This window comes from Prunus persica, chromosome G1, assembly GCF_000346465.2.
Source record: "Prunus persica cultivar Lovell chromosome G1, Prunus_persica_NCBIv2, whole genome shotgun sequence".
Taxonomy (NCBI): domain Eukaryota; kingdom Viridiplantae; phylum Streptophyta; class Magnoliopsida; order Rosales; family Rosaceae; genus Prunus; species Prunus persica.
This window is the reverse complement of record NC_034009.1, coordinates 27,078,390-27,102,438: the sequence shown is the minus strand read 5'-3', so window position 1 is coordinate 27,102,438 and position 24,049 is coordinate 27,078,390. Positions and strand designations below refer to the sequence as shown.

General features: G+C 37.6%; 2 protein-coding genes across 4 annotated transcripts; one reads left to right on the top strand and one right to left on the bottom strand.

Annotated features, from left to right (window-relative positions):
* On the top strand, positions 8,332 to 18,095 carry LOC18793378 (paired amphipathic helix protein Sin3-like 4). 3 transcript variants are annotated; one of them, XM_020554670.1, is made up of 25 exons: positions 8,332 to 8,678; positions 8,788 to 8,841; positions 8,947 to 9,092; positions 9,609 to 9,764; positions 9,892 to 10,081; positions 10,164 to 10,262; positions 10,354 to 10,521; positions 10,635 to 10,911; positions 11,322 to 11,458; positions 11,564 to 11,639; positions 11,722 to 11,751; positions 11,948 to 12,234; positions 12,326 to 12,480; positions 12,851 to 12,978; positions 13,104 to 13,358; positions 13,630 to 14,322; positions 14,454 to 14,524; positions 15,213 to 15,863; positions 16,147 to 16,247; positions 16,327 to 16,465; positions 16,569 to 16,721; positions 16,817 to 16,980; positions 17,059 to 17,170; positions 17,335 to 17,518; positions 17,801 to 18,095. In XM_020554670.1, the coding sequence occupies exons 3-24, from the start codon at positions 9,019 to 9,021 to the stop codon at positions 17,485 to 17,487; spliced, it is 4,269 nt and encodes a 1,422-aa protein (XP_020410259.1). In that variant the 5' UTR covers positions 8,332 to 8,678; positions 8,788 to 8,841; positions 8,947 to 9,018; the 3' UTR covers positions 17,488 to 17,518; positions 17,801 to 18,095. The 3 variants fall into 3 exon arrangements, with proteins under 3 accessions (XP_020410259.1, XP_020410257.1, XP_020410258.1); XM_020554668.1 differs by having other exon boundaries at positions 8,416 to 8,678; positions 10,635 to 10,983; XM_020554669.1 differs by lacking the exon at positions 11,722 to 11,751 and having other exon boundaries at positions 8,416 to 8,678; positions 10,635 to 10,983.
* Positions 18,544 to 23,882, bottom strand: LOC18789268 (DExH-box ATP-dependent RNA helicase DExH15 chloroplastic). Its single transcript, XM_007226974.2, has 8 exons — positions 23,208 to 23,882; positions 22,945 to 23,120; positions 22,666 to 22,779; positions 22,428 to 22,536; positions 22,255 to 22,341; positions 22,043 to 22,161; positions 21,535 to 21,715; positions 18,544 to 21,341 (listed from the first exon to the last, which is right to left on the bottom strand). Exons 1-8 carry the CDS (start codon positions 23,715 to 23,717, stop codon positions 19,101 to 19,103), a joined length of 3,537 nt encoding a protein of 1,178 aa, XP_007227036.1. The 5' UTR covers positions 23,718 to 23,882; the 3' UTR covers positions 18,544 to 19,100.

Sequence of the window (24,049 nt, the reverse complement as noted above, 5' to 3'; positions counted from 1 at the left end):
TGCTACGTGTATAATTGAGTCGAACCGAGTGCCAAAGAACACATTATTTTGACAAACTAACATAGTATACATTTATTAATATATAAAAAACTTTAAAATTTAGGGTTTTTCTTTGTTAGAATAAATGTTTTATTAAAAAAATAATAAACATCATAAGTGTATACAAAATATAGTACTGAAAACAATTAATATTATCCAAAATTCAAACATGAGAGACATGAACAAATGCGTTATCTTAAAAAAAAAACTCGCGCTAAACAACTTAAAGGAGAAACCACAAAAAAAGAGAAAGAAAAAAGAGGAAACATGAACATCCCTTCAATCTGCACATCAACAAAATCTTGACAACACCAGAAACTTGCAGCCTACAACAAACACAAAGTTTTTTTTTTAAAAAAAAAAGCAAAAAATGAGATAATAAATAAAACAAACTAAAAAATAAAAAACAAATAAACCAAAATGACACAAATGAACAGTAAGTAAAATTTAGGGTTTTAGACTACATGTATTGCATTATAAGTGAGGATTTTTAAAATTTATTTATCTAGTTTGGTCGTTTAAGTATCGTTTCCTAGTGTATATCTTACGTTGAGTTGTTCATATGCTTTCTTGGATAATAATTGAATCATATATGGCAGTTGGATTATTGGAGTTTATTTTTGTGCAAGCACATGCATGGAAATATATATTTCAGATGCCACATGGGAAGAAGCTAATATACGAACGAAAGAAATTAGCAGGCCACGTTGCTAAGAGCCAATGAGCTTAATAATGATTGGCAGGGTTTCCAACTTAATTAAGGGGTTTGACAATCCCCTAATTATTATTGATTAAGTTAAATCTTATCCAAATCTTATACGACAACATGTTAGCCAATGTGCTATGCATGAAGCTAGGGAATAAACACACGCATCACACATATATTCCACATGTGATTGCAGGGCATGAATTTGAGCATCTTTCTGTGCTCACCTCTGAGGGTAAAAAAGATTGGAAAAAAAAAAGTGTGTGGCTTTGAGTGGAGGTAAATTGTACAAGTTTGATGTTGTCAATGAATTTTCTACTTTGGTTATAACCTTTTTATGGGTCGTTGTACTGACCTTTATGGCTAATATATTTCTATTGCCCTTGGGGCATAAGTTATGAATACAATCTCCTCCGATTTGGATAAAAATAAATAAATTTATAAAGGCTAAAGCCAAAAAGCGTGAATAACAAAATTAGGTACTGGGGAGCATGTGATCGAGAGGGAGAAGATAAGGGAGGCACAACCTTGTTAAAGTGATCTAGAACCAGGAAGTCACGTGACACCTAAATCTTGAATATTCAATGAACTAAATCTAGCAAGAGTGTCTCTTCTCTTCTAGCAAAAGCAAAAAAAAAAAAAAAAACCAAACAAACAAAGTTGGGGTGTGGTGCAAAAAAGATGCCTTGTGTTTCTGACTTCAATTTTACTTGATGTAGACTCTAGTTGATTAGGACCCACTACCTGGTTTTGGTTCATCTTTTCTTTGAATTTTTAAATTTTAAGTTATGGGGTCTGCTAATTAATTTGCTCCTTTGTGAAAGAATAAATTCATGTTATGCTAATCACGATGTTTAGTGTGTTTCATTTAGCTGGGACCTAACCTTAGAGATTCGGCTGTGGGGCTTAAAACGGGGTCGTTGAAAGACGACCCTTTATCCATCTTTACCTACCAAACCTAATAGCTAGCTCTATATGCTAATACAAAACCTGCAATATGGCCATATCGCAATTACAGCATATTTGATGCTTTTTAACTGAAAGAGCCCCAAGTTGGTGCAAAAGATAAATAAAGAGCCCCCGTGATTTAAGTTCGAATGAATGAGATTATGAAAAAGAAAAAGATCATCAAGGAAGCTAAGGGAGAAAATGCTAAACTGCAACTGGCATGCATCATAAGGGTAGCCCTAATTTTAAGGGAATGTGTATGGTGACGCTAAATAAGTTAGAATTCATGTGACCTCTCTATGATTCTTTTGTTTTTTGATGCAAAACGGTTTGGCAGCTTCCGGTCCTCTTCTGTTGCTTTCGCGTACTATATTTCGATCGAAAAACGGCATATTTAGGTACTAATACTATTGATTGAGCATATTCAAATTAACCCTTCTTTTTAACTAGATATAGTTGTAAACTTGTAAGTAATATTGATCATGAAAAATGATACGCATTACAAAAAAAGTGGATGTTAGATTAGGTAGCTTGAGATTCTGAGGAATTTTGAATGGTTTTAAGATGAATTAAAAATACTAAAGCAAGCAACAACTGAGCATGGTGTTTGGAATATATCAGTTTTTGTTTGTGCTGCTTTTGCATAAAATAGTAGTTAGCAAAAGTAGAGTTAGTACTGCAACGAACTTTTGGAATGTAATTGCTTTAATTATTTAATTATGCCCCATTTGATTGCGTAGAAAGTGGAAGACATGTAGGGAGAGAGAGAGAGAGAGAGAGAGAGAGAGAGAGAGAGCAAGACAACTAAACACCCAATAAGCACAATTAGCTTAACAAAGATGCATGCCTCATACTTAACACAACATGTATAATCATTAAAATGAACACGTTGAATAGTATTCTAATGTATTAATTAAGTAATATATTGTTAAACTGTCAATTTAAATAATTGATTACGATAAAGATATATGAAATGTAAATTAAAATATTATTTAAACATCCATAAGCCTTACGCTATGTCAACTAAAATATTGAAGTATATCCATAACCCTTGCATACTTGCCTTCAAAGCTGAAACCAGCGTTCATGAATCATGATATATATGGGTGAGAAGAATCAGCAAGTCGATATTTTCATTTGTCAACTTCGTACGTCCACTACACATATTCGATATCGTTATAGCACGGGAACCTAATCATGAGTGAGGGACATGTTTCTTCAGAGGAGAGAAAACTGAAGATGAACATACATGTGAGTTTGAATTTGAGTCTCTCCTTGAGATATGAAAGGCAAATTCACGGGAAAAGGAGGAAGTTCCTTCTATCTTTTCTCATCCCTCCTCACTTTTAACAAGTTTTGACTTCCTGCTTCATGATTATAAAAAAAAAAAATCAAGCTGTAAGAGAGTTGTAGTTTTAAATGGTTAAGAGCAGTTATTCTTGCATTTAAGGTCATGCGTTCGAATTCCTACATTTAATATCGCCTGTATGTATAATAAAAAAATCTAAACCAAAAACTGATCTCTTTGAACGCATTGCATGATAGGTGATCTTAATGTGCCCGGAGACTCGTTTAATGCAGCTATATAAAAAAAACAGCGGCATATAGATCTGAAGAGCTATAGATAGTACACACGAGATATAACTGGTCCTCCTGATCTCGTGTTTGTCATTGAGTGTTGTTGTCGTTCGGACTTTTATGCCATAATATAATAATAGTGCCAAATAATAAATGTTTCCTTTTAGATGGTCTACAAACAAGCGCTGCTGTTGGACTGATTAATAATGAAAACAAACACGCAATTCTGTTTTGTGGGTGCAATCCATTGATAATAAACCGACACAAACTTCGTCTATTCCTCCTTGTCAAATCAAATTAAAATTATGGAAACTCATAATTTAACTAAAAGACCACTTGGCTAAAACAATAATTCGAGCTCTCGGACCTCCAAGTTTAAAATAATTAGATATCAAATAAGTATTTTATGTTAAAAATTAATTATATATATTTTTTATTTTGATTGTTGGATTGCATTTACAATCAAAATTATAGATATATAATCAACTATTAACTTAAATACTTATTGTAAAATGCAATTGGGGAGATGGCTCAAAATTGTGTGGATATATTGGATTGGGCGCCTGGCCTGCCAGTGGTCCATGGGCATGCATGGCCATGTTGTTTGACTGAGAAGCAGACCCCATCTAATAAGCTCTTTTCGTTGGATTGGTGCTAGGCGTTTCACATGGGGGAGGCCAAAATGTAGACCAAAACCATCGAATTCTTTCAAGTAAATATCCCCTATGTCTTTTTTTGGCTTCTCTTCCATTTCCATATGTGTGTTTTCCCTCTCACTCGACACTCTCACATGCAGCTTGTGTGTTCCGTATAAATTTGAATGATATGGCCAAGTTGATATGGACAAATATACTTATTTATTTGCTTGGTTGTACCAAAACTTAATTCATCATCAGTTAATATATACAGATGAGATTCAGGAGGCATGTGAACATTCTCCACTTCTTCGCTTAACCCTGTTAGTATGTTAGCATGCAGCATTTGACCACTTGACCACGTCTCCATTCTCCAACTAGATAGTACCCTTTTTATGCGTGTGACAATTCTACATGTATGTGTGCTCAACGCATATCAAGTATACGTATTCATTTTATATGTTGGAGAAGTTTGAGGATTGCCATATACCCTACAGGCTCGATTGGTGGGCAAGATAAGTAGAATTAACGAGTTGATCAACTTAATCCAATTTTATATTCGATACTTGAAAATAAATGAGATTATACATGCATATGTATCATGGAGTTTAAGATTGACACTCGACTCATTGCGAAGTCTATTTATGAGATTTAAGCCGCAATGTTATGAGCAAGTATAACACACAAACTATACTCAGCTTAAAAGGAAGAACTGAGCTGAATCAATATAATAACTCCTGGCCGTTGTGGTTTCACGTAATATATATAGCATATATAATTCGTCAAATAATTGTGGTGCAAATAAATTTATGACTTGATGTAGGTGAAAGCTATGAGACCGTACACTAGTGAGACTTAAATGGAATTAAATATAGGAACCCTTTCTTTCTCTACCCTATGATTAAGAATCTAATAAGATGCATGATTGATTGGGGATCTGTCCTAGAGTTGTAGGGCACTGCCACTGGAAATGGGACCAGAGTTGGGCCATAATTCTACTGTTTACGTGGCACGCACAATGTTCGGAATATATGTATCATTGGAATATTTAATAATTCCACATGGAGGGAGGAGGAGAAGGAGGCTGCAACTTCAATCAACTGCAGCAAGACAAGACAGGACAATCATCTACTGCTTCTGATTTTGGTTTTGGCTGCATATGCTAAAATGGGCCTTCTGCCTTGGTGAAGGGGTTGGGTCTCATAAAGATAGGTTAGGCCTCTTAACTATATGAAGGCAGGCTCAGGGGGTCTACTTGCCCAGCCAGTGATCATGGCTTATATACCAGTTACCCATGGGGCTCAGCTGGACCTTGGAAATGGGCCCAATTCCCCAAGTAGGTTGGCATTGCTACGAAAGCCCAGAGACTACAATGCCAATTGGTTTTTGTTTTTTTGTTTTTTTAATTTTAAAATTTTAAAATTAAACTTTATTTTAGAATTTAAAAAAATAATAAGTAGTTATGTTCCATAAAAATAGGACATATTATCTTCTTTTTTTAAAAAAAAAATTTAATATGAAAAAGTGTAAATTTATCATATTATCCTTATCTAATTAATAATTTCAATTCTTAATGTTTGTATTAATCAATGACATTTTATGGTATTTTGAATATTTTACCATACTCTGTAGTTTGCTTTATATATATAGATAATAATTAGTGCATAATAACTGTTCTGGCCGACAATAACAATTCCCTAATGTCATGTTTGCTTATAAGTAATGAGGGAAATCAATGAATTGGGGAACCTATATATATTTATTTATTTATTTTTTTGATTAAAAGCGATAGTAATTTTATTGATAACACAGAAAAAAGTACAGAATAGTCGCAATGCCAAATATGAGTACAAAATCTCCAGTGACCAAACACAAATATAAATTAGTTTGATCTAGAGAGAATTACGCATGCCAGAAAAACCTAAAAACTCCAATTTTGCAGACAAGAAGCATTTGTACTTAGACCTACAATACAGATCCACAGTGCAACGGCAGTAAATGCAAATCCGCATCGAAAAGTCGAACACTAAATACATACATCATCAAACTCCTATTGAGTTTCTGAGAATTATTAGACTAAAATAAACACAAAAATAAGGACATCGCACTACTTCCTTTCTAGCAAACCAAAGAGACTCGTAGCACCAACATGGCTAAACCTCTTATTTTGCACAGGCAAAATCCGATCCCACACAAACCAGCAACAATCACTTTTCCAACTCCAAACACTGAATTAGAGCAAATTTCATATGCGTTGACCAAAAGCTGCAACAAAGTCATGGGGTCTACAGTGGATTGCAATACTTGCTTCAAAAACACAATGAAAACCAAAGAGAAAAGCTGGGTCAACAACACCACACCACAACCATCCCAATGACAGTAAGACACATTCAAGAACAACAAAAGTCAAAAATGACCTACAACAAAAAACACACAAACAAACAAACAAACAAACAAAAGACAAGATCCAGATAGATTTGGGCAAAAGGACCTAAAATCCAGACAAATTTGGGGAGAGAATAGGAGAGGGGAAGAAAACTAGGAAATGAAAAAGGGAGATGAGGAGAGAAAGATGGAAGATGGGGAAGCCACACACCCCCTTTAGGGGCGGCAGCTGCAAACCTTCAGACAGAGTTTAGGGTTTTGAGAGAATCTGTATTTAGAACTGGGAAACCTATATATAGAAATTATAGAATTGGATCAACTACTCCCTATTCATGATTTTGATGGTATTTGATTACTAATTTAATTTTATATTCCTTATATTGCACTCTTTCCTTTTATAAGAAGAAGTGCATAATAGGTTTTTTCGAGTAGCTATAAAAGCTCCCTAGCATATTTTTGTATTCAATTTAAGGTCACAGCTTTGAGTTGGGGATTGGATTTCAGAGATGGGGGATTTGGGGTTTGGAGATTGGGTTTTGGTCTTGGGTTATTTGGGATTTTTGGAGATGAATATGGGCAACGGTAGAGGTGAAGGTGGAGGCAGTGGTCGAGGTGGAGGTGGAGGCAGAGGCGGCGGTGGTGTCGAGGCTATGAGTTGGGATTAATTTGGGCAGTGGCGTGGGCCTTGGGATTGGAGTCGGGAAATGGCTTGGGGATGATGGGGTATTTTTTTTCTTCTTATTTTTAAATATTCTATGAATATTACTTAAACAAAAATGTGAGACCCATAAATGCCACATAGGCAACGAACATGAGATTTAATAGAAATCCTAACGGCAGAATCACATTACAATAAATTAAAAAGACCGTGATATCTAATTGTAAAAATTGAGAGGACATAAACTAACATGCCTCACAAGTGAAATCACATAGTACCAAATTGGAATTGTCCACAAAGCTTAGTATTTCTCTCCACTTTTGTCCACAAGATCCAAAGGATGGGATAATCTCATAGGGATTCAAAGTTTAGGCTCTCATACATGTAAGGCACCATTTGGGAAAAAATTATGAAGCCATTGGGCCTCTCCTTGAGTGTTGATCCATTATTATCCTTTTGGGCTTCTACTAACTGCCCACATAAATAGGGCCATGTTTTCAGTTCAAATATTTTCACACTAAAACTGGACGAGGAAAGCAAATCTTAGAGAAATGCATGTTGGTTGAACTACATAGTTGAGTTGAGGTTGGATTCTAGGACCCTGTCGGCTTTTGAAGTTGCCCTAGCTCTGCTTAAAAGCAAAGCATTCTAAATCTAAATCACAACCTAAGTGAGCTCCCCAAACCCAGAAGGCCTTCATTAACCAGAGACCCAGCCCATCACAGTTTTCACATCGAAATTGTAGCCACATTCTCAGATAAATCATATTTAAAGGCTAAGCAAAAGAAAAAAAAAACCCCAAATCTAAAAATTGATTACAAAGCTAAATTACTCTTTGACAAGTGCTTTGTTAGACGCAATTTCATCATCAAAAATCATGATCTACAAAACCCACCTCCGTTTACTACAACCACTCACAGACTCATACCAAACCAGCAGCACCCATAAAAAAAAAAAAAAACACCAACAACAATAACAGATAACATCTACGGGCTTCCTTCCTCCCCCTTTGCCTTTGCCCTAACCCTAAATCGCCAAAAGCAAGGCATGCCCAGAATTTTGACACATCCACCACTCTCACCTGACCCTGCTAAAAAGCCACAAGTTTACTAACGTGACTCATATACCCCTAACACATCAACTTAATCACCAAAATTCGCCACTGCCCCCTTTGTAATTAACTCATGCGGAGGAGTTAAGTACCTCCTAATAGAGACAAAAGCCCTAATTTTCATTACGTGGGAGGACCTTAACCGCCTATAACCGGTAAACACATCCTAATGCGACCGGGAAACAATCCTAATGTGACCGGGGAAAAAAAAACGAAATAATGACTGACTTCCTCTCTCTCTCTCTCTCTCTCTCTCTCTCTCTCTCTCCACACCCCAATTTTTTTTCCTTCTCGCTGTAGGAGAGTAGTGTTACCTTGTATTTATATCCCCATATTATATATACCACATTTTCTAAACTCTCTCTCCCTCTCTCTCTCTCTCTCTCTCTCTCTGGTTTTCTGTTTGTCTTCCGAGAAAGATAAAAAAGAAAAAACGTAAGGTGAAAAGTTTATAATTTGGCTTCTTAATATCGTATTCCCTCCCACCTTAGGTTGCTAAGAGAATCACGATAATTTTCGCAATATAACTTTCTCCTTGTGTGCTCTTTTGAGTTTGGCTTACAAAAAAGCTTGTCCCGGAGGACTTTGGTGGCTATTAGACGACTTAACGATCTCTTTGTAATCTTCGTTTCCAGATTGTCCAGTATTTTTCCCGGAAAATTTTATCTAAGCATTGCGTTATCTTCAAGTAAATGTTAATTACTCTCTAATTTTCTCTTGTGGTTAGGAATTTGGCTGCGAAAGGTGATCTGTTCAGAGCTTGGGATTAGAATTCTTGTTTGTATGTCACTTTTGCTCACCGTTTGTGTTGCAATTTTTGTTATTTGGTTTTAGATCTGCTCTGTGCTTGTTGCTTGTGTTTGAATGAGCGAGTTGGTTTTTGTAGGATTACCTTGGGCTTTGAATCGCAGTTTGAAGCATGATTTGTGGTTGAAGAGGGAAAGAGTTTGTGACGGAGATGAAGAGGTCCAGAGAAGACGTTTTTATGACCTCACAACTCAAGCGGCCCATGGTTTCCTCTCGAGGAGAGCCGTAAGTTCTTCATCTCCTTCTCTTCTTTTTTTTCTTAATATTTTTTTGTTTGCTTTAGTTTTGCCTTATGTTAATGTTTGTGGTTGATTATCCATGTATATTCTGCTTGATGATGATGTTTGAATTTGACGAGTCCCTGCTTGTTGATTTACTGTTTGTGCCTGCACTTTTGATTTTTATATTAAAATCAAATGGTAATTTCACAGTAAAAAGCTTCGAAATTAAACGTTTTTGTTTGGCTTGCTGACAAAAGGTCAGATTTTTGTTTAGGTCTTTGGACCAGTTCTTTCAGAAGTTTCAATCTTCCTCGGGTGTGGATAAAGGAGACACCAAAAATAGAAATTATTATCCTTGTCATGTGTGCAGCCTTTTCTTATCTCTCCTTTTTGTGGAATAAAAATTAAGATGATGTTTAATTTTATGTGAAAAATATGTTTTCCGGGCTATTGATCTGCTGGAAGAGTTTGGAAATGATACACGTTAACTAATTTCTAAGTTTCTTTCTGTGCAATGAAGTTCGGGGCAACCCCAGATGATGGGCGGAGCAGCTGCCCAGAAACTAACAACAAGTGATGCCTTAGCATATCTAAAGGCTGTGAAGGATATATTTCAAGACAACAGGGATAAATACGAAGAATTTCTTGAAGTCATGAAAGACTTTAAGGCCCAAAGGTTCGATTATGACACATGCTTTACTTGACTTTATAAACTTATTTTACTTGATGGAGGGTTGGGTGGACATTTGCTTATATGAGCTTGTGTTGTTGACTTGAGTTTGTGTGTCTTGTGTTGATTGTAGAATTGACACTGCGGGTGTGATAGAGAGGGTGAAGGATTTATTTAAAGGGCATCGAGAGCTAATATTAGGTTTCAATACCTTCTTGCCAAAGGGATATGAAATCACCCTCCCACTTGAGGACGAGCCACAGCCTCCTCAAAAGAAGCCTGTTGAATTTGAAGAAGCTATCAATTTCGTGAACAAGATTAAGGTGGGAACATCACTTCATAGCTTAATCTGAGGTCGCAGGTTTTCTATAAAGTTTTCTAACTTAATGAATTCTCTACCTGCAGACCCGATTTCAAGGCGATGACCATGTTTATAAATCTTTTTTAGACATTCTGAATATGTACAGAAAGGAAAACAAGTCCATCACAGAGGTTTACCAGGAGGTGTGTTGGTGCATCTTTCGCATACCTTATCCCTTCATTTGATTATGTTCATTCATCTCATGTTTCAGAATTTCAATTTGACCTTTTGCAGGTTGCAGCACTTTTCCAAGAACACTCAGACTTACTTGTGGAGTTTACTCACTTTTTACCTGATACTTCAGGAACAGCCTCCATCCACTTTGCTCCATCACATAGAAACGCAATGCTCCGTGATAGGAGCTCTGCTATGCCCCCTATGCGGCAAATGCATGTTGACAAGGTTTATTCCATTCTCAGCCTCTCAGCCTTGTGTCAACTTTTTATGTTTTATTTTTCATATTAATATCTCATTGTTGTTGAAGCTAATATCTGGTACATGTGCATTGTTGCCAGAAAGAAAGGACCATGGGTTCTTATGCTGACCACGATCTCAGTGTTGACCGTCCTGATCCTGACCACGATAGAGCTCTGATGAAAGTGGACAAAGAGCAAAGGAGGCGTGGTGAGAAGGAGAAGGAGAGGAGAGAAGATAGAGAAAGACGAGAACGTGACCGGGATGATAGAGATTTCGACCATGATGGCAGTAGGGACTTCAACATGCAACATTTTCCCCACAAACGGAAATCTGCTCGTAGGACTGAAGACTTGGCTACTGAACAATTGCATCCAGGTGGGGAAGGCGATGAAAACTTTGCAGAACATCTCATTTCATCCTCTTATGATGATAAAAATTCTGCCAAAAGTGAGGATTATGATGTTTTTGAACTAATTTACATATTAACCAAAACTTATTGAGATCAACTACTTAGTACAGAAAAGCTATCCATCTAGTAAGAAATTTGCTTTATTCCTATATGTATTTGTGTGCTTGTGTGGGTGAGAAAGGGGGAGGGGGTGGGTGTGGGGGGAAGTAAGTACTGTCTGACCTTGGATAGCCAAGGTCATTGCACAGGCATAAGTTTAGTGTCAGTATCAAGTATAGTATTGTTTCTACATTCTTTCTTTTTTGTTGAGCACTTTATCTGCCTGTTTGTTCTTGTTCCTTCAGTAGCTTCGTTTACTCATTGCATCTCATGGCAGGTATGTATGGCCAGGAGTTTGCTTACTGTGACAAGGTGAAGGAGAAGTTACGAAATCCTGATGATTACCAGGAATTTCTGAAGTGCCTCCATATTTTTAGCAAGGAAATTATTACGAGATCCGAATTGCAGTCTCTGGTAAGACGTGCATGAATTATAGATATAAACTGTTATCATCTACTTACTCGTTTAAGGATATTAATCAGAATACAATCTCTAATTTGTAGATTTCTGCTTTTGTAGGTGGGTGATTTACTTGGAAGGTATCCAGATCTTATGGATGGGTTTGATGAATTTTTGGCATGTTGTGAGAAGAAAGGTAATGGTTTAGTCTAATTTTTATTTTTACCTGCTCTATGTACTGTGATTAACACTATATCTAATTGAGTCCTGTCCTGCAGATGGGTTCCTTGCTGGTGTCATGAGTAAAAGTACGTAACATAATTTGTTCCCTTTTTGTTCCAACAAGTTAGATCCTCCTCTTAGTTTATCTTAAGAGCTCGGGCACTGGCACGGGCTTCCTTTTTTTTTTTCTTTCTTAATTCAATTTGAGGTTTACATGCATTTTGAGTTTTGTACTTTGTCTATAGACCTGAAAATCAACTTTTAATTCTTGATTCATCACAGAGTCCTTGTGGAATGAAGGACATTTACCCAGATCAGTGAAGGTAGAGGATAGGGATAGGGATAGGGATAGAGATCGTGAAAGGGATGATGGGGTTAAAGATAGAGAGCGTGAAACACGAGAAAGGGATCGACTTGAGAAAAATGGTGCGTCTGGAAATAAAGAAGTCGGAGGCCAGAAGATTTCTATATTTTCTAGCAAGGATAAATACTTGGCAAAACCTATTAATGAGCTTGACCTCTCTAACTGCGAGCGCTGCACTCCAAGCTATCGTCTCCTTCCAAAGAATGTATGTGTTGCTTTCTTAGATAATCATCTATGTTTACTTTTAAGGAGGTTTGATGCTTTTACAGAAATTTGTATTTATATATGTCTTGCAGTATCCAATACCTTCTGCTAGCCAAAGAACGGAGCTTGCTTCTGAAGTTTTGAATGATCATTGGGTATCCGTCACTTCTGGAAGTGAGGATTACTCTTTTAAACACATGCGCAAAAACCAGTACGAAGAAAGCCTGTTTCGTTGTGAGGATGATAGGTTGGCCTTAGATTTTCAGTATCTACGTTGATTTTCTCTTTATTTATTTATTTGTTTCCAAGAGGCATCAACTGAATGTGGCTGTTCTCTGTTTTTCTTTTTTTGCTCCCCAATTGTCTTCATTGTCATTGGCATATAGGTTTTATTTTGTCATTCTTGCACTTAAATTACTGATTTTTAAATTATGAAACCTGTGTTTTGTTTCTGACATTTGTTTTCTGGTAGGTAAATGTCGAAAAAATAGAGAAACTTGTGCATGTTGTTTGCATCTATATTTTACCCTTTATTGCACTACCAATTATTTGAAAGGATTTCCAGTTTTTGGCTATATTGACTGTCACTGGGTAATTTTTCTTATTGTTTTTCTTAGGTTTGAACTGGATATGTTGTTAGAGTCTGTGAATGTAACGACCAAGCGTGTTGAAGAACTTTTAGAAAAGATCAATAACAATACAATCAAGATGGACAGTCCAATCCGTATTGAAGAACACTTCACAGGTTATATATTTTTTAATGACTGAATTGAGGAATGCCTGTTTGTGTAATCTGAGCTCAGTTGTTGATTTTCTTTTTTCTTTATATATATATATTTGACGGGACTCTTCTCCTCTCTTCTTTTCTAGCTCTGAATCTGAGGTGCATTGAGCGATTATATGGTGACCATGGGCTTGATGTGATGGATGTGTTGAGAAAAAATGGTCCATTAGCTTTGCCTGTTATATTAACCCGTTTGAAGCAAAAGCAAGAAGAGTGGGCAAGGTGTCGTTCTGATTTTAATAAAGTTTGGGCTGATATATATGCCAAGAACTATCACAAGTCACTTGATCATCGTAGCTTCTACTTCAAGCAACAGGACACAAAGAGCTTAAGCACAAAAGGTAATCTAAAAACTTCATATCGCAGTTTCCACAATAATTATGTATGCTACTTGAAGTAAAAGATCAATGAGATCATATTCTACACTGTTAATTTTCCTTTTTGGGCGGGCCATTCTATTCTTTTTATTAATTAAAGTAGGCTTTTTTCTTTCGTTTCCTTTTAATTTATTAAGAATCTATGTTCTTCCATTTTTTTGCAATCACTCTTTTTACAATGGGAATTATTGATTGTTTCCACTTTCCTCTCGTGGATGTGAACAAACTTTTGCAGCCTTGCTGGCGGAGATTAAAGAGATCAGTGAGAAGAAGCGGAAGGAAGATGACGTTCTTCTCTCAATCGCTGCTGGAAATAGACGACCTATTATTCCCAATTTGGAATTTGAGTACCCTGATCCTGAAATCCATGAAGATCTGTATCAACTCATCAAATATTCTTGTGGAGAAGTTTGCACTACCGAGCAATTGGATAAAGTTATGAAGATATGGACAACCTTCCTTGAACCAATGCTTGGTGTTCCTACTCGGCCTCAAGGTGCAGAAGATACTGAAGATGTAGTGAAAGCGAAAAATCATACTGGCAAACATGGTACTGTGAGTGCGGGAGACACTGATGGCAGTCCTGGTGGCGGTGCTACTGCAACGAATTCCAAACAGTTAAATTCGTCAAGAAATGGAGACGAAAGCATTCAACCTGAACAGTCAAGCTCTTGCAGGACTTGGGCAGTAAATGGGGCCAATGGGGTTAAGGATGAAAGTTCCCTTGACATTGATCGTGCTGCGTGTAAAGGTGATACTTTCTGCAATACCTCTCAACAAGGTAAAGTGCAGAGTAATGCATCTACAGCCGAAGAAACGTCTGGAGTTAGCAAACAAGACAATTCCAATGAAAGATTAGTCAATTCTAATTTATCACCCCCTGGGTTGGAGCAAAGTAATGGAAGAACTAATCAAGAAAACTCATCAGGTTTGCAGAATGTTACCACTGAAAGTTTTTATCTGTACTAACCGGACATATTGCTTCTTTTGTTTTCTTACTATTATTTTCAAACTATGACTAGATTTCTGAAATACCCCACCCTTTTTTCTTTCTGAAAGGGCTTAGTCCTACTCCATCCAGACCGGGTAATGGCACTGTTGACGGTGGGCTTGAGTTACCTTCATCAGAGGTAAGGTTAACTGTGCGGTGATACATTTATGATGAAACTAATTTTAGTTAATAGTTTCATTACTCATGTTTGAAGGGTTAGTTAGAGAATATTTAACTCTGCAATTTGTGAATGGTTTTAATTTTGGTTCTTATGTACATTGAACATTTTAGTTAAGATGGGAACAAAGAGAGTTTCATATAGTATATTTTTTGATTTTGTACATGGGATTTTGTACGGTATGTTGTGGCAGACTTTTCTACTGATTTGTGGAATACTGTGCATGGCATGTTGAGTCTTCTCGTGAGTTTGTTTGGTAAAAGCTGAAAGATTTCTAACAACATACCTATCAAATGAGCTGAAATTAGAGTCTATATAAACTGTGGGCTTTGCTGGCAAATTCTGTAGCCTTCTTGTTTAGATTTTATTGTGATCATAAACTTGATATTTAAAGTTACCATCTTGAAGGTATAGTTTAGAATCTTGATGAATTGAAATTAGACGGTTAATAAATCTGTGGTTTACTTGTATATCATAAAATAAAGTCTAGTGCCAGCTTTTAGGAAGGCAATCCATTCATTGTATTCCTCACTACCCATGAATCTGGCGTTTGGATTGACTAGAGCTGATAATAGGTCTTGGATATTGATCTATGTATTGTCATGGTAAATATCTGCTTAAGATTTTTATGTTCCTATTGACGTCACAGGGTGGTGATTCTACAAGACCTGTTATATCCTCAAATGGAGCAATCGGAGAAGGCACCAAAGGTCTCAGATATCTTGAAGAGTCTGCTAGACACTTCAAGATTGAAAGAGAGGAAGGTGAAATATCTCCAAACGGAGATTTTGAGGAGGATAATTTTGCAAATTACAGAGAAGCTGGTTTGGGGGCTGTCCAAAAACCAAAGGATGGTGTTGTTGGCAGGCAATATCAAGCCAGACATGCGGAAGAAGAAATATGCGGTGGAGAGACAGGGGGAGAAAATGATGCTGATGCTGACGATGAAGGTGAGGAAAGCGCTCAGAGGTCATCAGAGGATAGTGAAAATGCTTCCGAGAATGGTGATGTTTCTGGTAGTGAGTCTGGTGATGGAGAGGAATGTTCTCGTGAAGAGCGTGAGGAAGATGTGGACAATGATGAGCATGATACCAAGGCAGAGAGTGAAGGTGAAGCTGAAGGGATGGCTGATGCCCATGATGTTGAAGGAGACGGAATATCTTTACCGCTTTCAGAACGTTTTCTCCTGACTGTGAAGCCTCTTGCAAAGCATGTTCCTCCAGCTTTACATGACAAGGAGAAGGACTCTAGGGTTTTCTATGGAAATGATTCGTTCTATGTGCTTTTTAGGCTTCACCAAGTAAGGTTTCTTCCACCACACCACAGTGTGTATGTATATTTCTTACATACTTAAGTAACTGCATTTCAGCCATTAGATCATATATGAACTTCCTAGATACATAGCGGATCAAAGTGGGTTAGTTGTATCTCAACCGTCCATATCTAATCTAATGGGTTTTATGCAAGTACTTAACTTTGACCAATAGATTGTCCTTTGTGTGTGTGTGTCTCTGTATTCTTTTGAATTTAGTGGATGTTGGTTTAGATATACTTGTATCCCAACCTTTTTGCTAATTTGACAGACACTATATGAGAGAATACAGTCGGCAAAGACTAATTCATCATCTGCTGAGAGGAAGTGGCGGGCTTCAAATGATATGAGCCCTTCGGATTCTTATGCTAGGTACCTTTGCTTTGGTCTCCTTGTTTTATTCGCTACTTTGAAGTGAACGTACTTCCTAACTCCTTATTATATGGTACAGATTCATGAATGCACTTTACAATTTGCTTGACGGTTCTTCTGACAATACAAAATTTGAGGATGATTGTCGAGCCATCATTGGGACACAATCATATGTTCTATTCACATTAGACAAGCTGATCTACAAGCTTGTTAAACAGGTTCGTTGCCCTTTAATTTTCTTTCCTTTTTTCCCCTTTCTTCAAGTTTCTTTCCCTTCTCCTTTGTTGACCACAAATATTCCGCTTCATGTACTTTTTTCAGCTCCAAACAGTCGCCAGTGATGAGATGGACAATAAACTTGTCCAACTTTATGCATTTGAAAAATCAAGAAAGCCAGGAAGATTTGTAGATGTGGTTTATCACGAAAATGCTCGTGTTCTTCTTCATGATGAGAACATTTATCGCATTGAATGTGTAGGCCCTTTATGTGGTATTACAAGTTGTAGTACTTTATAGGATTATAGAATTTCAGCTCTCTAAATTTATTATCATGATTTGTTTCTTTACAGTCATCCTTACCAACCCGGGTGTCTATTCAGCTTATGGATTTTGGGCATGATAAGCCTGAAATGACTGCTGTTTCCATGGACCCTAATTTTTCCGCTTATCTGCACAATGAATTCCTCTCAGTTCTTCCTGACAAAAAAGAGAAGTCTGGGATCTTCTTGAAGAGGTATGTTGGTTATAATTAAGAGTGCGAAGTTTAGGAAGCTGAGTGTCATGACTAATAATTCTTTGGTGATGTTTGCAGGAACAAATGTGCGTATGGTAGTAGTGATGAATTGTCTGCTATCTGTGAGGCCATGGAAGGACTTAAAGTCACCAATGGTTTGGAGTGTAAGATAGCTTGCCATTCATCGAAGGTACTTCATTTAATACTCTGCTATAATAGCTAGTTATATTTAGGTGCATTATGATGATATGTTTTGCATTAAATTGTGGCATTATGGGTATTGTCTTTCTATTATTCGGTTTGTTTATCTGGTTTTCTGCTTCTGTTAATCAATTAGAGTTTTGTATGTGGTAGGTCTCATACGTTTTAGATACAGAAGACTTCCTGTTTCGGACAAAAAGGAAAAGGAAAACTTTGCATCGGGACAGTTCATGCCAAAAGCTGGCCAGGTCTTCCAATGGTTCGAGTAGAGTAGAGCGGTTTCACCGGTTGCTTTCTGGCTCATGATATGCCCTATTTTGACCATCAAGTAAATATGGTATGTACTCATCTGGTTTTTGCTTTTTGCTTGCATGTTTTTAATGCCAATTTTCTTCCACTCACATGCTTGCAGTAGACGCATATAAGATGTTGATATTTAACGGAAAAGTGAATGTCTCGAGCTTCTTAATCTCGGAACTTGACATTTCATCCATGCAATTGGAAAAAGAATATTTCTTTGCTTCTTGTTTAAATGCCAAAACTTAATTTCTTCACATGTCGAGATGAAAGGAGAAGCCTTATAACTATTTTGTAATACATTTGTCTTTCGGTTCTGCAGTAGCATTTTGCACACATTACATACCCTGGCGCTGGAAATTTGAAAAATTTGAGGCGCTGTGAGCGAAAAAAGCTTTTGTGGCTCACCTTGTATTCTCGTAGTTCTGTCTCTCCGACCAAATAAAGCATTGAGGAGGATACGGCTCGAAAGTTGTATACTTTGAGTTGGCACTTTGAGCCGCATTCATGTAAATATAGGTAATTTGTGTTGTAAACTCGAGATACATTTTCAATTTATTCATCGATAATTTTTGTTAATCTTTTATAATTTATTTTATTTCTGGCGTATTAATTTTTAAGTGGACGCTTCTATTATAATTTTTCAGTATTAATTTTACTTGCTGTCCATATGACCGTCAATTGTTAATTATTGACCTTTACCTTTATTTCGCACCATGCTAATTGTTGGTCCGTAGGTATGTCAATGTCAATGAGAAATGAGGCCTCAAAAAAAAAGAAAAATTCTTGAAATATGCCTGAGATTTGTGTATATATTGTGCATAATCGTACTTTTTGTTGAGTTGCACATCCTGTAATTTTTGTTTTAGTATTTGCAATGCGTGGATTGAGATTGTTAATTATGTCAAACTTGTATGGCTCTAAACTATTTTATAAATTCTGAAATTAGTCCTACTGAATGCTTGCCAGAGTGCGGTTTCCATTCTAAGGTTTTATTCTTTTAAGCCCTCCGTCGAGGAAATCCATAATAATGCAGTAAATTTGGGTGACAAAGAACAGTTGTGGTGGAACCAATGATAAGCTTAAAGCTTGAAACAATCGTGTTTTAAAATTGAAAAAACATAAAAAAAATAAAAACATCGTTATTAGGTTGGCTTTGCTACAGAGCCATATCGACTCATGAATCCAAAAAAGAAGAGGAAAAAACAACTCACTTGGGCATCCTTCAGAATGGACTAATCATTTGTACTATTACTTTCTTACCACATATTTTTCCTTGAACAATAGCGGTGAAATTCTTAAAAAATCTAACCTAAAAACCTTTTTATTTATTTATTTATTATATATAAGATACTCTCCACATGGTGAGCAGTAGAAACTGATTTGATTGTACAAGATAATTTTACTGATACAATTACAGCTGATAAAAGATCATGCTCCCAATACTACATTCTGGGTGACTTTACCTATTGTTTGTTTTAGATATCGACTTTGAACTTGTTTTCTTCGGATGAAAAAAGAATGAAAGAGCTTGATCGGCTCTGGTACGGCCAATAGGCGCAATACATGATGTTATGAAATTGTTGGTCTGCAAATTTCATTTTGTTAGAATATAATGTCATTCATCCAGCCAGCTCGCTTATGGGAGGACGGTCCATAATATTTGACGCCGTCTTTGCATTACTTTGCAGTAGCGGGTCAATGTCAGGCAACTTAGGAATTTGCACCAGCAGATCGATTGTTCGTCGTAGGAGCCGCGCTAAATCGCCCTCATCCATCGCACAGTCCATCATGATTTCCTTCCAGGTCAACCCAGAAACCCAGGCTTCAACCATACCTGAAAACTGGGTGTCCAAATAGCAAGGCTTGTTCACACCATGCTTCTCTTGAAGCTGTAAAAAAGAGCTTCTCTGCTCATCCAAGAAGTTGACCACGTCGACTACTGTACTAGAGGGTTCATATATGTAGCTGTTGTTTTTCCAAGGACGAATTTTGATCCCTTCAGATACTAAGCTTGCACAGACAGCCGCAAGTTCTGGAGGCTTCAAATCTATTAAGATTTTATTTCGAAGAACCATGGCAAGCCAGAGTTCATTTTCTCCTCGAATAGCAGCTGCAGTTACACCAAGTGGAAACATGACATGAGTATTAATATCCAATGCCCGAGTCTCGTGTATGACGTTGCTGATCTGCAAGAATTCCTTCCAACCAGAGGGTTCAATTTGTTCAATTCGATTAGTCAAACGTCTTGATCTACCCTTCAAGCGTTTAATCTTTTCCTCTGTAAACTTGGCCATGTCAACGATTTTCTTGTATTCTCTGAAGCCTTGTGTACGTGATATCTTCTTCTTCAGACGTGAAACTTTATTTCTTTGATCTTTGTAACGCTCAACGGCGTTATGGTATGCTTCTGACTTATGCAAAAGCTCATCATGCTCAGAGAGACTATTCAAGACAGGAACATTCAGACTCCAAGACCATGTCTCGAGAGATCCTTCCATGTTCCAAAAACCGCCAAGTTCAGACTCAGCAAGCTTCTCCCACTTCAGTTCCGTCTTATCCAGAAGCATACTCATAATTTCCCGAGGCAAAGCATCTCCTAGAGCTAAAGCAACATTTGGGAAGCCCGTCTTATAAATTGTTTTAATCCACTTTTCTGTAAATAGATACCACGAATTATCTGAACCAAGAGCCACATAATATGATGGTTCAAAAACTAAATTTGATTCAAACTCTGAGGTTACTGCGTTTAGTGCAAAAGCATCATCAGCAGAAACCATGTGCTTAAGCTTTGAACGACTGAATGAGTCAACCTTCCCCAGATAAACAGCCGGGATAGAGTGTTGAACTCCTTCAGAATCCTTGTACTGCAGGCACAAAAAGGGCAAGTGTCCATCTTCAAACTCCTCTAACATGGGTCTAAGTGAAGATAGTTTCTGAGATTCCATTCTTCTTCTAAGTTCAGTTCTTAGGCGTTTCTCTGCTCTTAATTCTTCCTGTAGATCTGCAATCTCCTTATATGCTGGTCCAGATAGAAGCTTCCTGCTCTTTCTATCGATGGCATCATCGCTAATTTCCAAAGTCAGTATCTCAATTTCTTTCTGAATTCTAGTAAGCTCTTCTTTTGCAGCAAGCATAACATTGCTGCCAACATAGTTTCCAAAACTTTGCTCGACTAACTTTCTAGCTTCTTCCAGGGTTCGCCCTGATTGGGAAGCTTCCGTGTCATCTGATTCATTTGATCTAGAGGTAAATTTTGCACCGGCAAGAAGATTTAGCACCATTCCATATGAAGCTGTAAACTGGGACACCAAAGGTTCAAGTCCAGCAAAAACAATCTTGCAACAGGCTTCAGCACCTTCATAAGGACTTTGAACAAGCACTACGTGACCCCTTTCATCAATCCCTCTACGTCCAGCACGCCCAGCCATTTGAAACAGCTCATTTGGGCTTAATTGGGTACGTCCACTGTCGCTTCTTTTGCTAAGGGATGCAATAATGGCTGTCCTAGCAGGCATGTTGATTCCTGCAGCAAGTGTTTCTGTAGCAAAGACAACCTTAACAAGTCCTCGCTGAAACAGCTCTTCTATGAATGATTTCCATAAAGGTAGACAGCCAGCATGATGTGCAGCAACCCCTTGCAGTAAACCCTTCACAGCAGTCTCCCTGATAGCATCAGGATACTTAATGCGGAACCTCTTCAAGGCTAGTTGAACCTCACTCATCTCACAGTCATCCAAGAGATTGTTATCTTGAACATACTGAACAGCGGCATCACATCCTTTTCTGCTAAAAATAAACCATATTGCTGGCAGCATATCTCGAGACTTAAGGTGCCATAATGTATCAGTAATTTGAGGTACCTAAAGAGCAAAAGAAACAGAAAAAAAATTCAAATGGTCAAATTTATTGGGCAATCGTTTATGGAACGTTGATCTCATGGGTCAGGTACATAACATCCCTAATCAATCAGTGTGTCCCTAGCAAAACCAAAACAAAAATGAAAACAAGGCTTGCTTTTGTATTTGTCTCACAAGATTAATGCATGAATCATACTTGCGAACGGTGTATTAAGTTGATGTCATTCTTTGAAAGTGGTCGTCTAGACATGTTACCAGTACTGTCATCATAGCTCATCTCACTTGCACGTCTTCTTGAACTCCTCCTTCTAGACCCATCATCTTTGTAAGATTTTGTTCCTGAAGCATTAAGTTGAAGATAATTGACTGACAACCTCCTGTTCCATTCAAAGAAAATGTAAACTTTAAATATTAATAAATGGTCCTATATTGGCAGAGCCTCTAAGAAATCTTCATGGTAATTGCAAGATAAACCTTAAATTTCCATCAACAGAATGTTTGGCAGGATAACTCTGATGAAGCTTAACCATGTAAATCAGATAAAGCTGAACTAGTCCAATCTTTTCTCAAAAAAGGTCAAATGGAAAGGCATTGCTACTCCATATTACAGAAGAGAGTCTCCAAGAAATTTGGATTGGGTAAAAACTAAGAGTTAAGTATACAATAAAAATAACAAAAACTAATCACAATGAGAAACAAAGTACCTATTCATGTGCTTTCCTGTCTTATCAAGAAGTGGTAACAAAGAAGTCTTCGTTGAGAAATGCCAAGTCAATGGTACTGGACGCCTTGATGAAGTTACCAATTCAGTTTTACCATGAATCTGGAAACAGGATGGAAGGAGCAAAATAGTCTGTCAAAAATGTAATAATTTTCAGTGAATGTAGAACATTAAATCATCAAAGAAGCAAAATACCTGACCAATCCAACCAGCCAATTCATCTGGATTTGCAACTGTTGCTGACAAACATATGAGTTGAACTTTTTTGGGGCAATAAATAACCTGAAATATTTCATAGATTATATAACTAAACACTATGACAACATCATTGGCATTGAAGCAGTTTCCTGGAAACAAATTGCACTTACGATTTCTTCCCACACAGTACCCCGGTACATGTCACTTAGATAATGAACTTCATCCAGGACAATAACATCCACATGAAAAAGTCCATCCCCAGAAGAAGCCATTCCCACGCTGCATTAAGAAGCTAAAGTGAAATACCATCCCATATTCCAAGAATAAACTCAGAAGTTGAACTGCAAAACTAAGAACATAAATCTATAAACTACAGCTACTAGGACTGAATAAATAAGTTGTTTATACCTCTGATACAACATGTTGCGCAAGATCTCTGTGGTCATAATTAAAACCTGAGCATCTTTGTTCACTGCCGAATCTCCAGTAAGAAGGCCGACATTGTCGTCGCCAAAAGTCTCACTGAAATTACAACAACGCATCAGCTAATTCAATTCAACATATCATGACTTACAAGTACATCACCTACATTACTAATTACAAGGACCAATTACTTCAGAATTTTACATAAACTTCACCAAGAAATGTATATATTCTTTTCTTGTCAGAGTAATATGACTCGCATACCGAAATTCTCGAAACTTCTGATTGGACAAGGCCTTCAGCGGGGTTGTGTAAAACAATCTCATTCCTCTGGCTACAGTTGCAACGGCAGCAGCTTCTGCTATCAGAGTCTTTCCACTGCTCGTGGGTGCCGATACCACCACGGACGAACCTCTCAAGAATGCTTGTATCGCTAATCTCTATCCAAAATTAATCAAAGAAAAATGTAATTCAGAAGTCATACGATTCATAAAATCTTCAATTGTGTATTCGAAATTGGAACTCACCTGAAATTTATCGATTCGGAAATCGTAGATAGAAGCGAGCTCTTCGTCATCTATCATTTCCTCGCCGAACACTTTGACTTCGCTGCACAGCTTCTCCACTCTCTGCCACTTGAACTCCTCGGGCCGAGTCGACGGCTCTGCGGCCGCCATTGAAGTATCGATTTCATCGTCGCTCTGTTCGAGTCCGTCCGACATAATATCGCCGGGAACGTCGTCGTACTCATCCGCAGCCACGTCTTCGTCGTCGTCCTCCTCTTCGTACTCGTCTTCGTCTTCTTCTTCGTCGGCATCGGAGAGTTGAGATTTTGCAGGGAAGGCTGAGCTTGGGGATTGGAAAGTGACTCGAAAACGCAGTGAGCTTGGAGAATATGTAGGAGGGGATTTTGGGGAACAAAACCCTAGGACATGGGTGGTTTGGGTGAGATGGTGAAGCAGGGGATAAGAAGAGCGTTTGAGAGAAAGGAGGCGCGTGAAGGTGTGAGGAGGTGTGAGGATAGAGAGAGTGTCCATGGCGGGAGAGATTTTTGGGCACCCCAGCTCCAGCTCAGTTGTGGGCTTATCGTTTTTTCTTGTGATATTTTGAGAGTGGACTGGACAGTGACGATGCGACGTCGCTTCCGTTGCGTAACGGTTTTCGATTAAAGTACCGTTGATTTGAATTGAACCATTTGTTCGTTACTGTTGATTTGGACCGGGAAGTTCAAAACTTCAAAGTAGGTGCCGTTGACGTGTAGATTTCTCAACTAGTTAAGCTGGGCGGTAGCACACAAGTTGGGTCCAATAATCGATGACCAGGGCCTCTATTGGGCTCTCATTTATATTTGTAAGAAATATAAGGATGA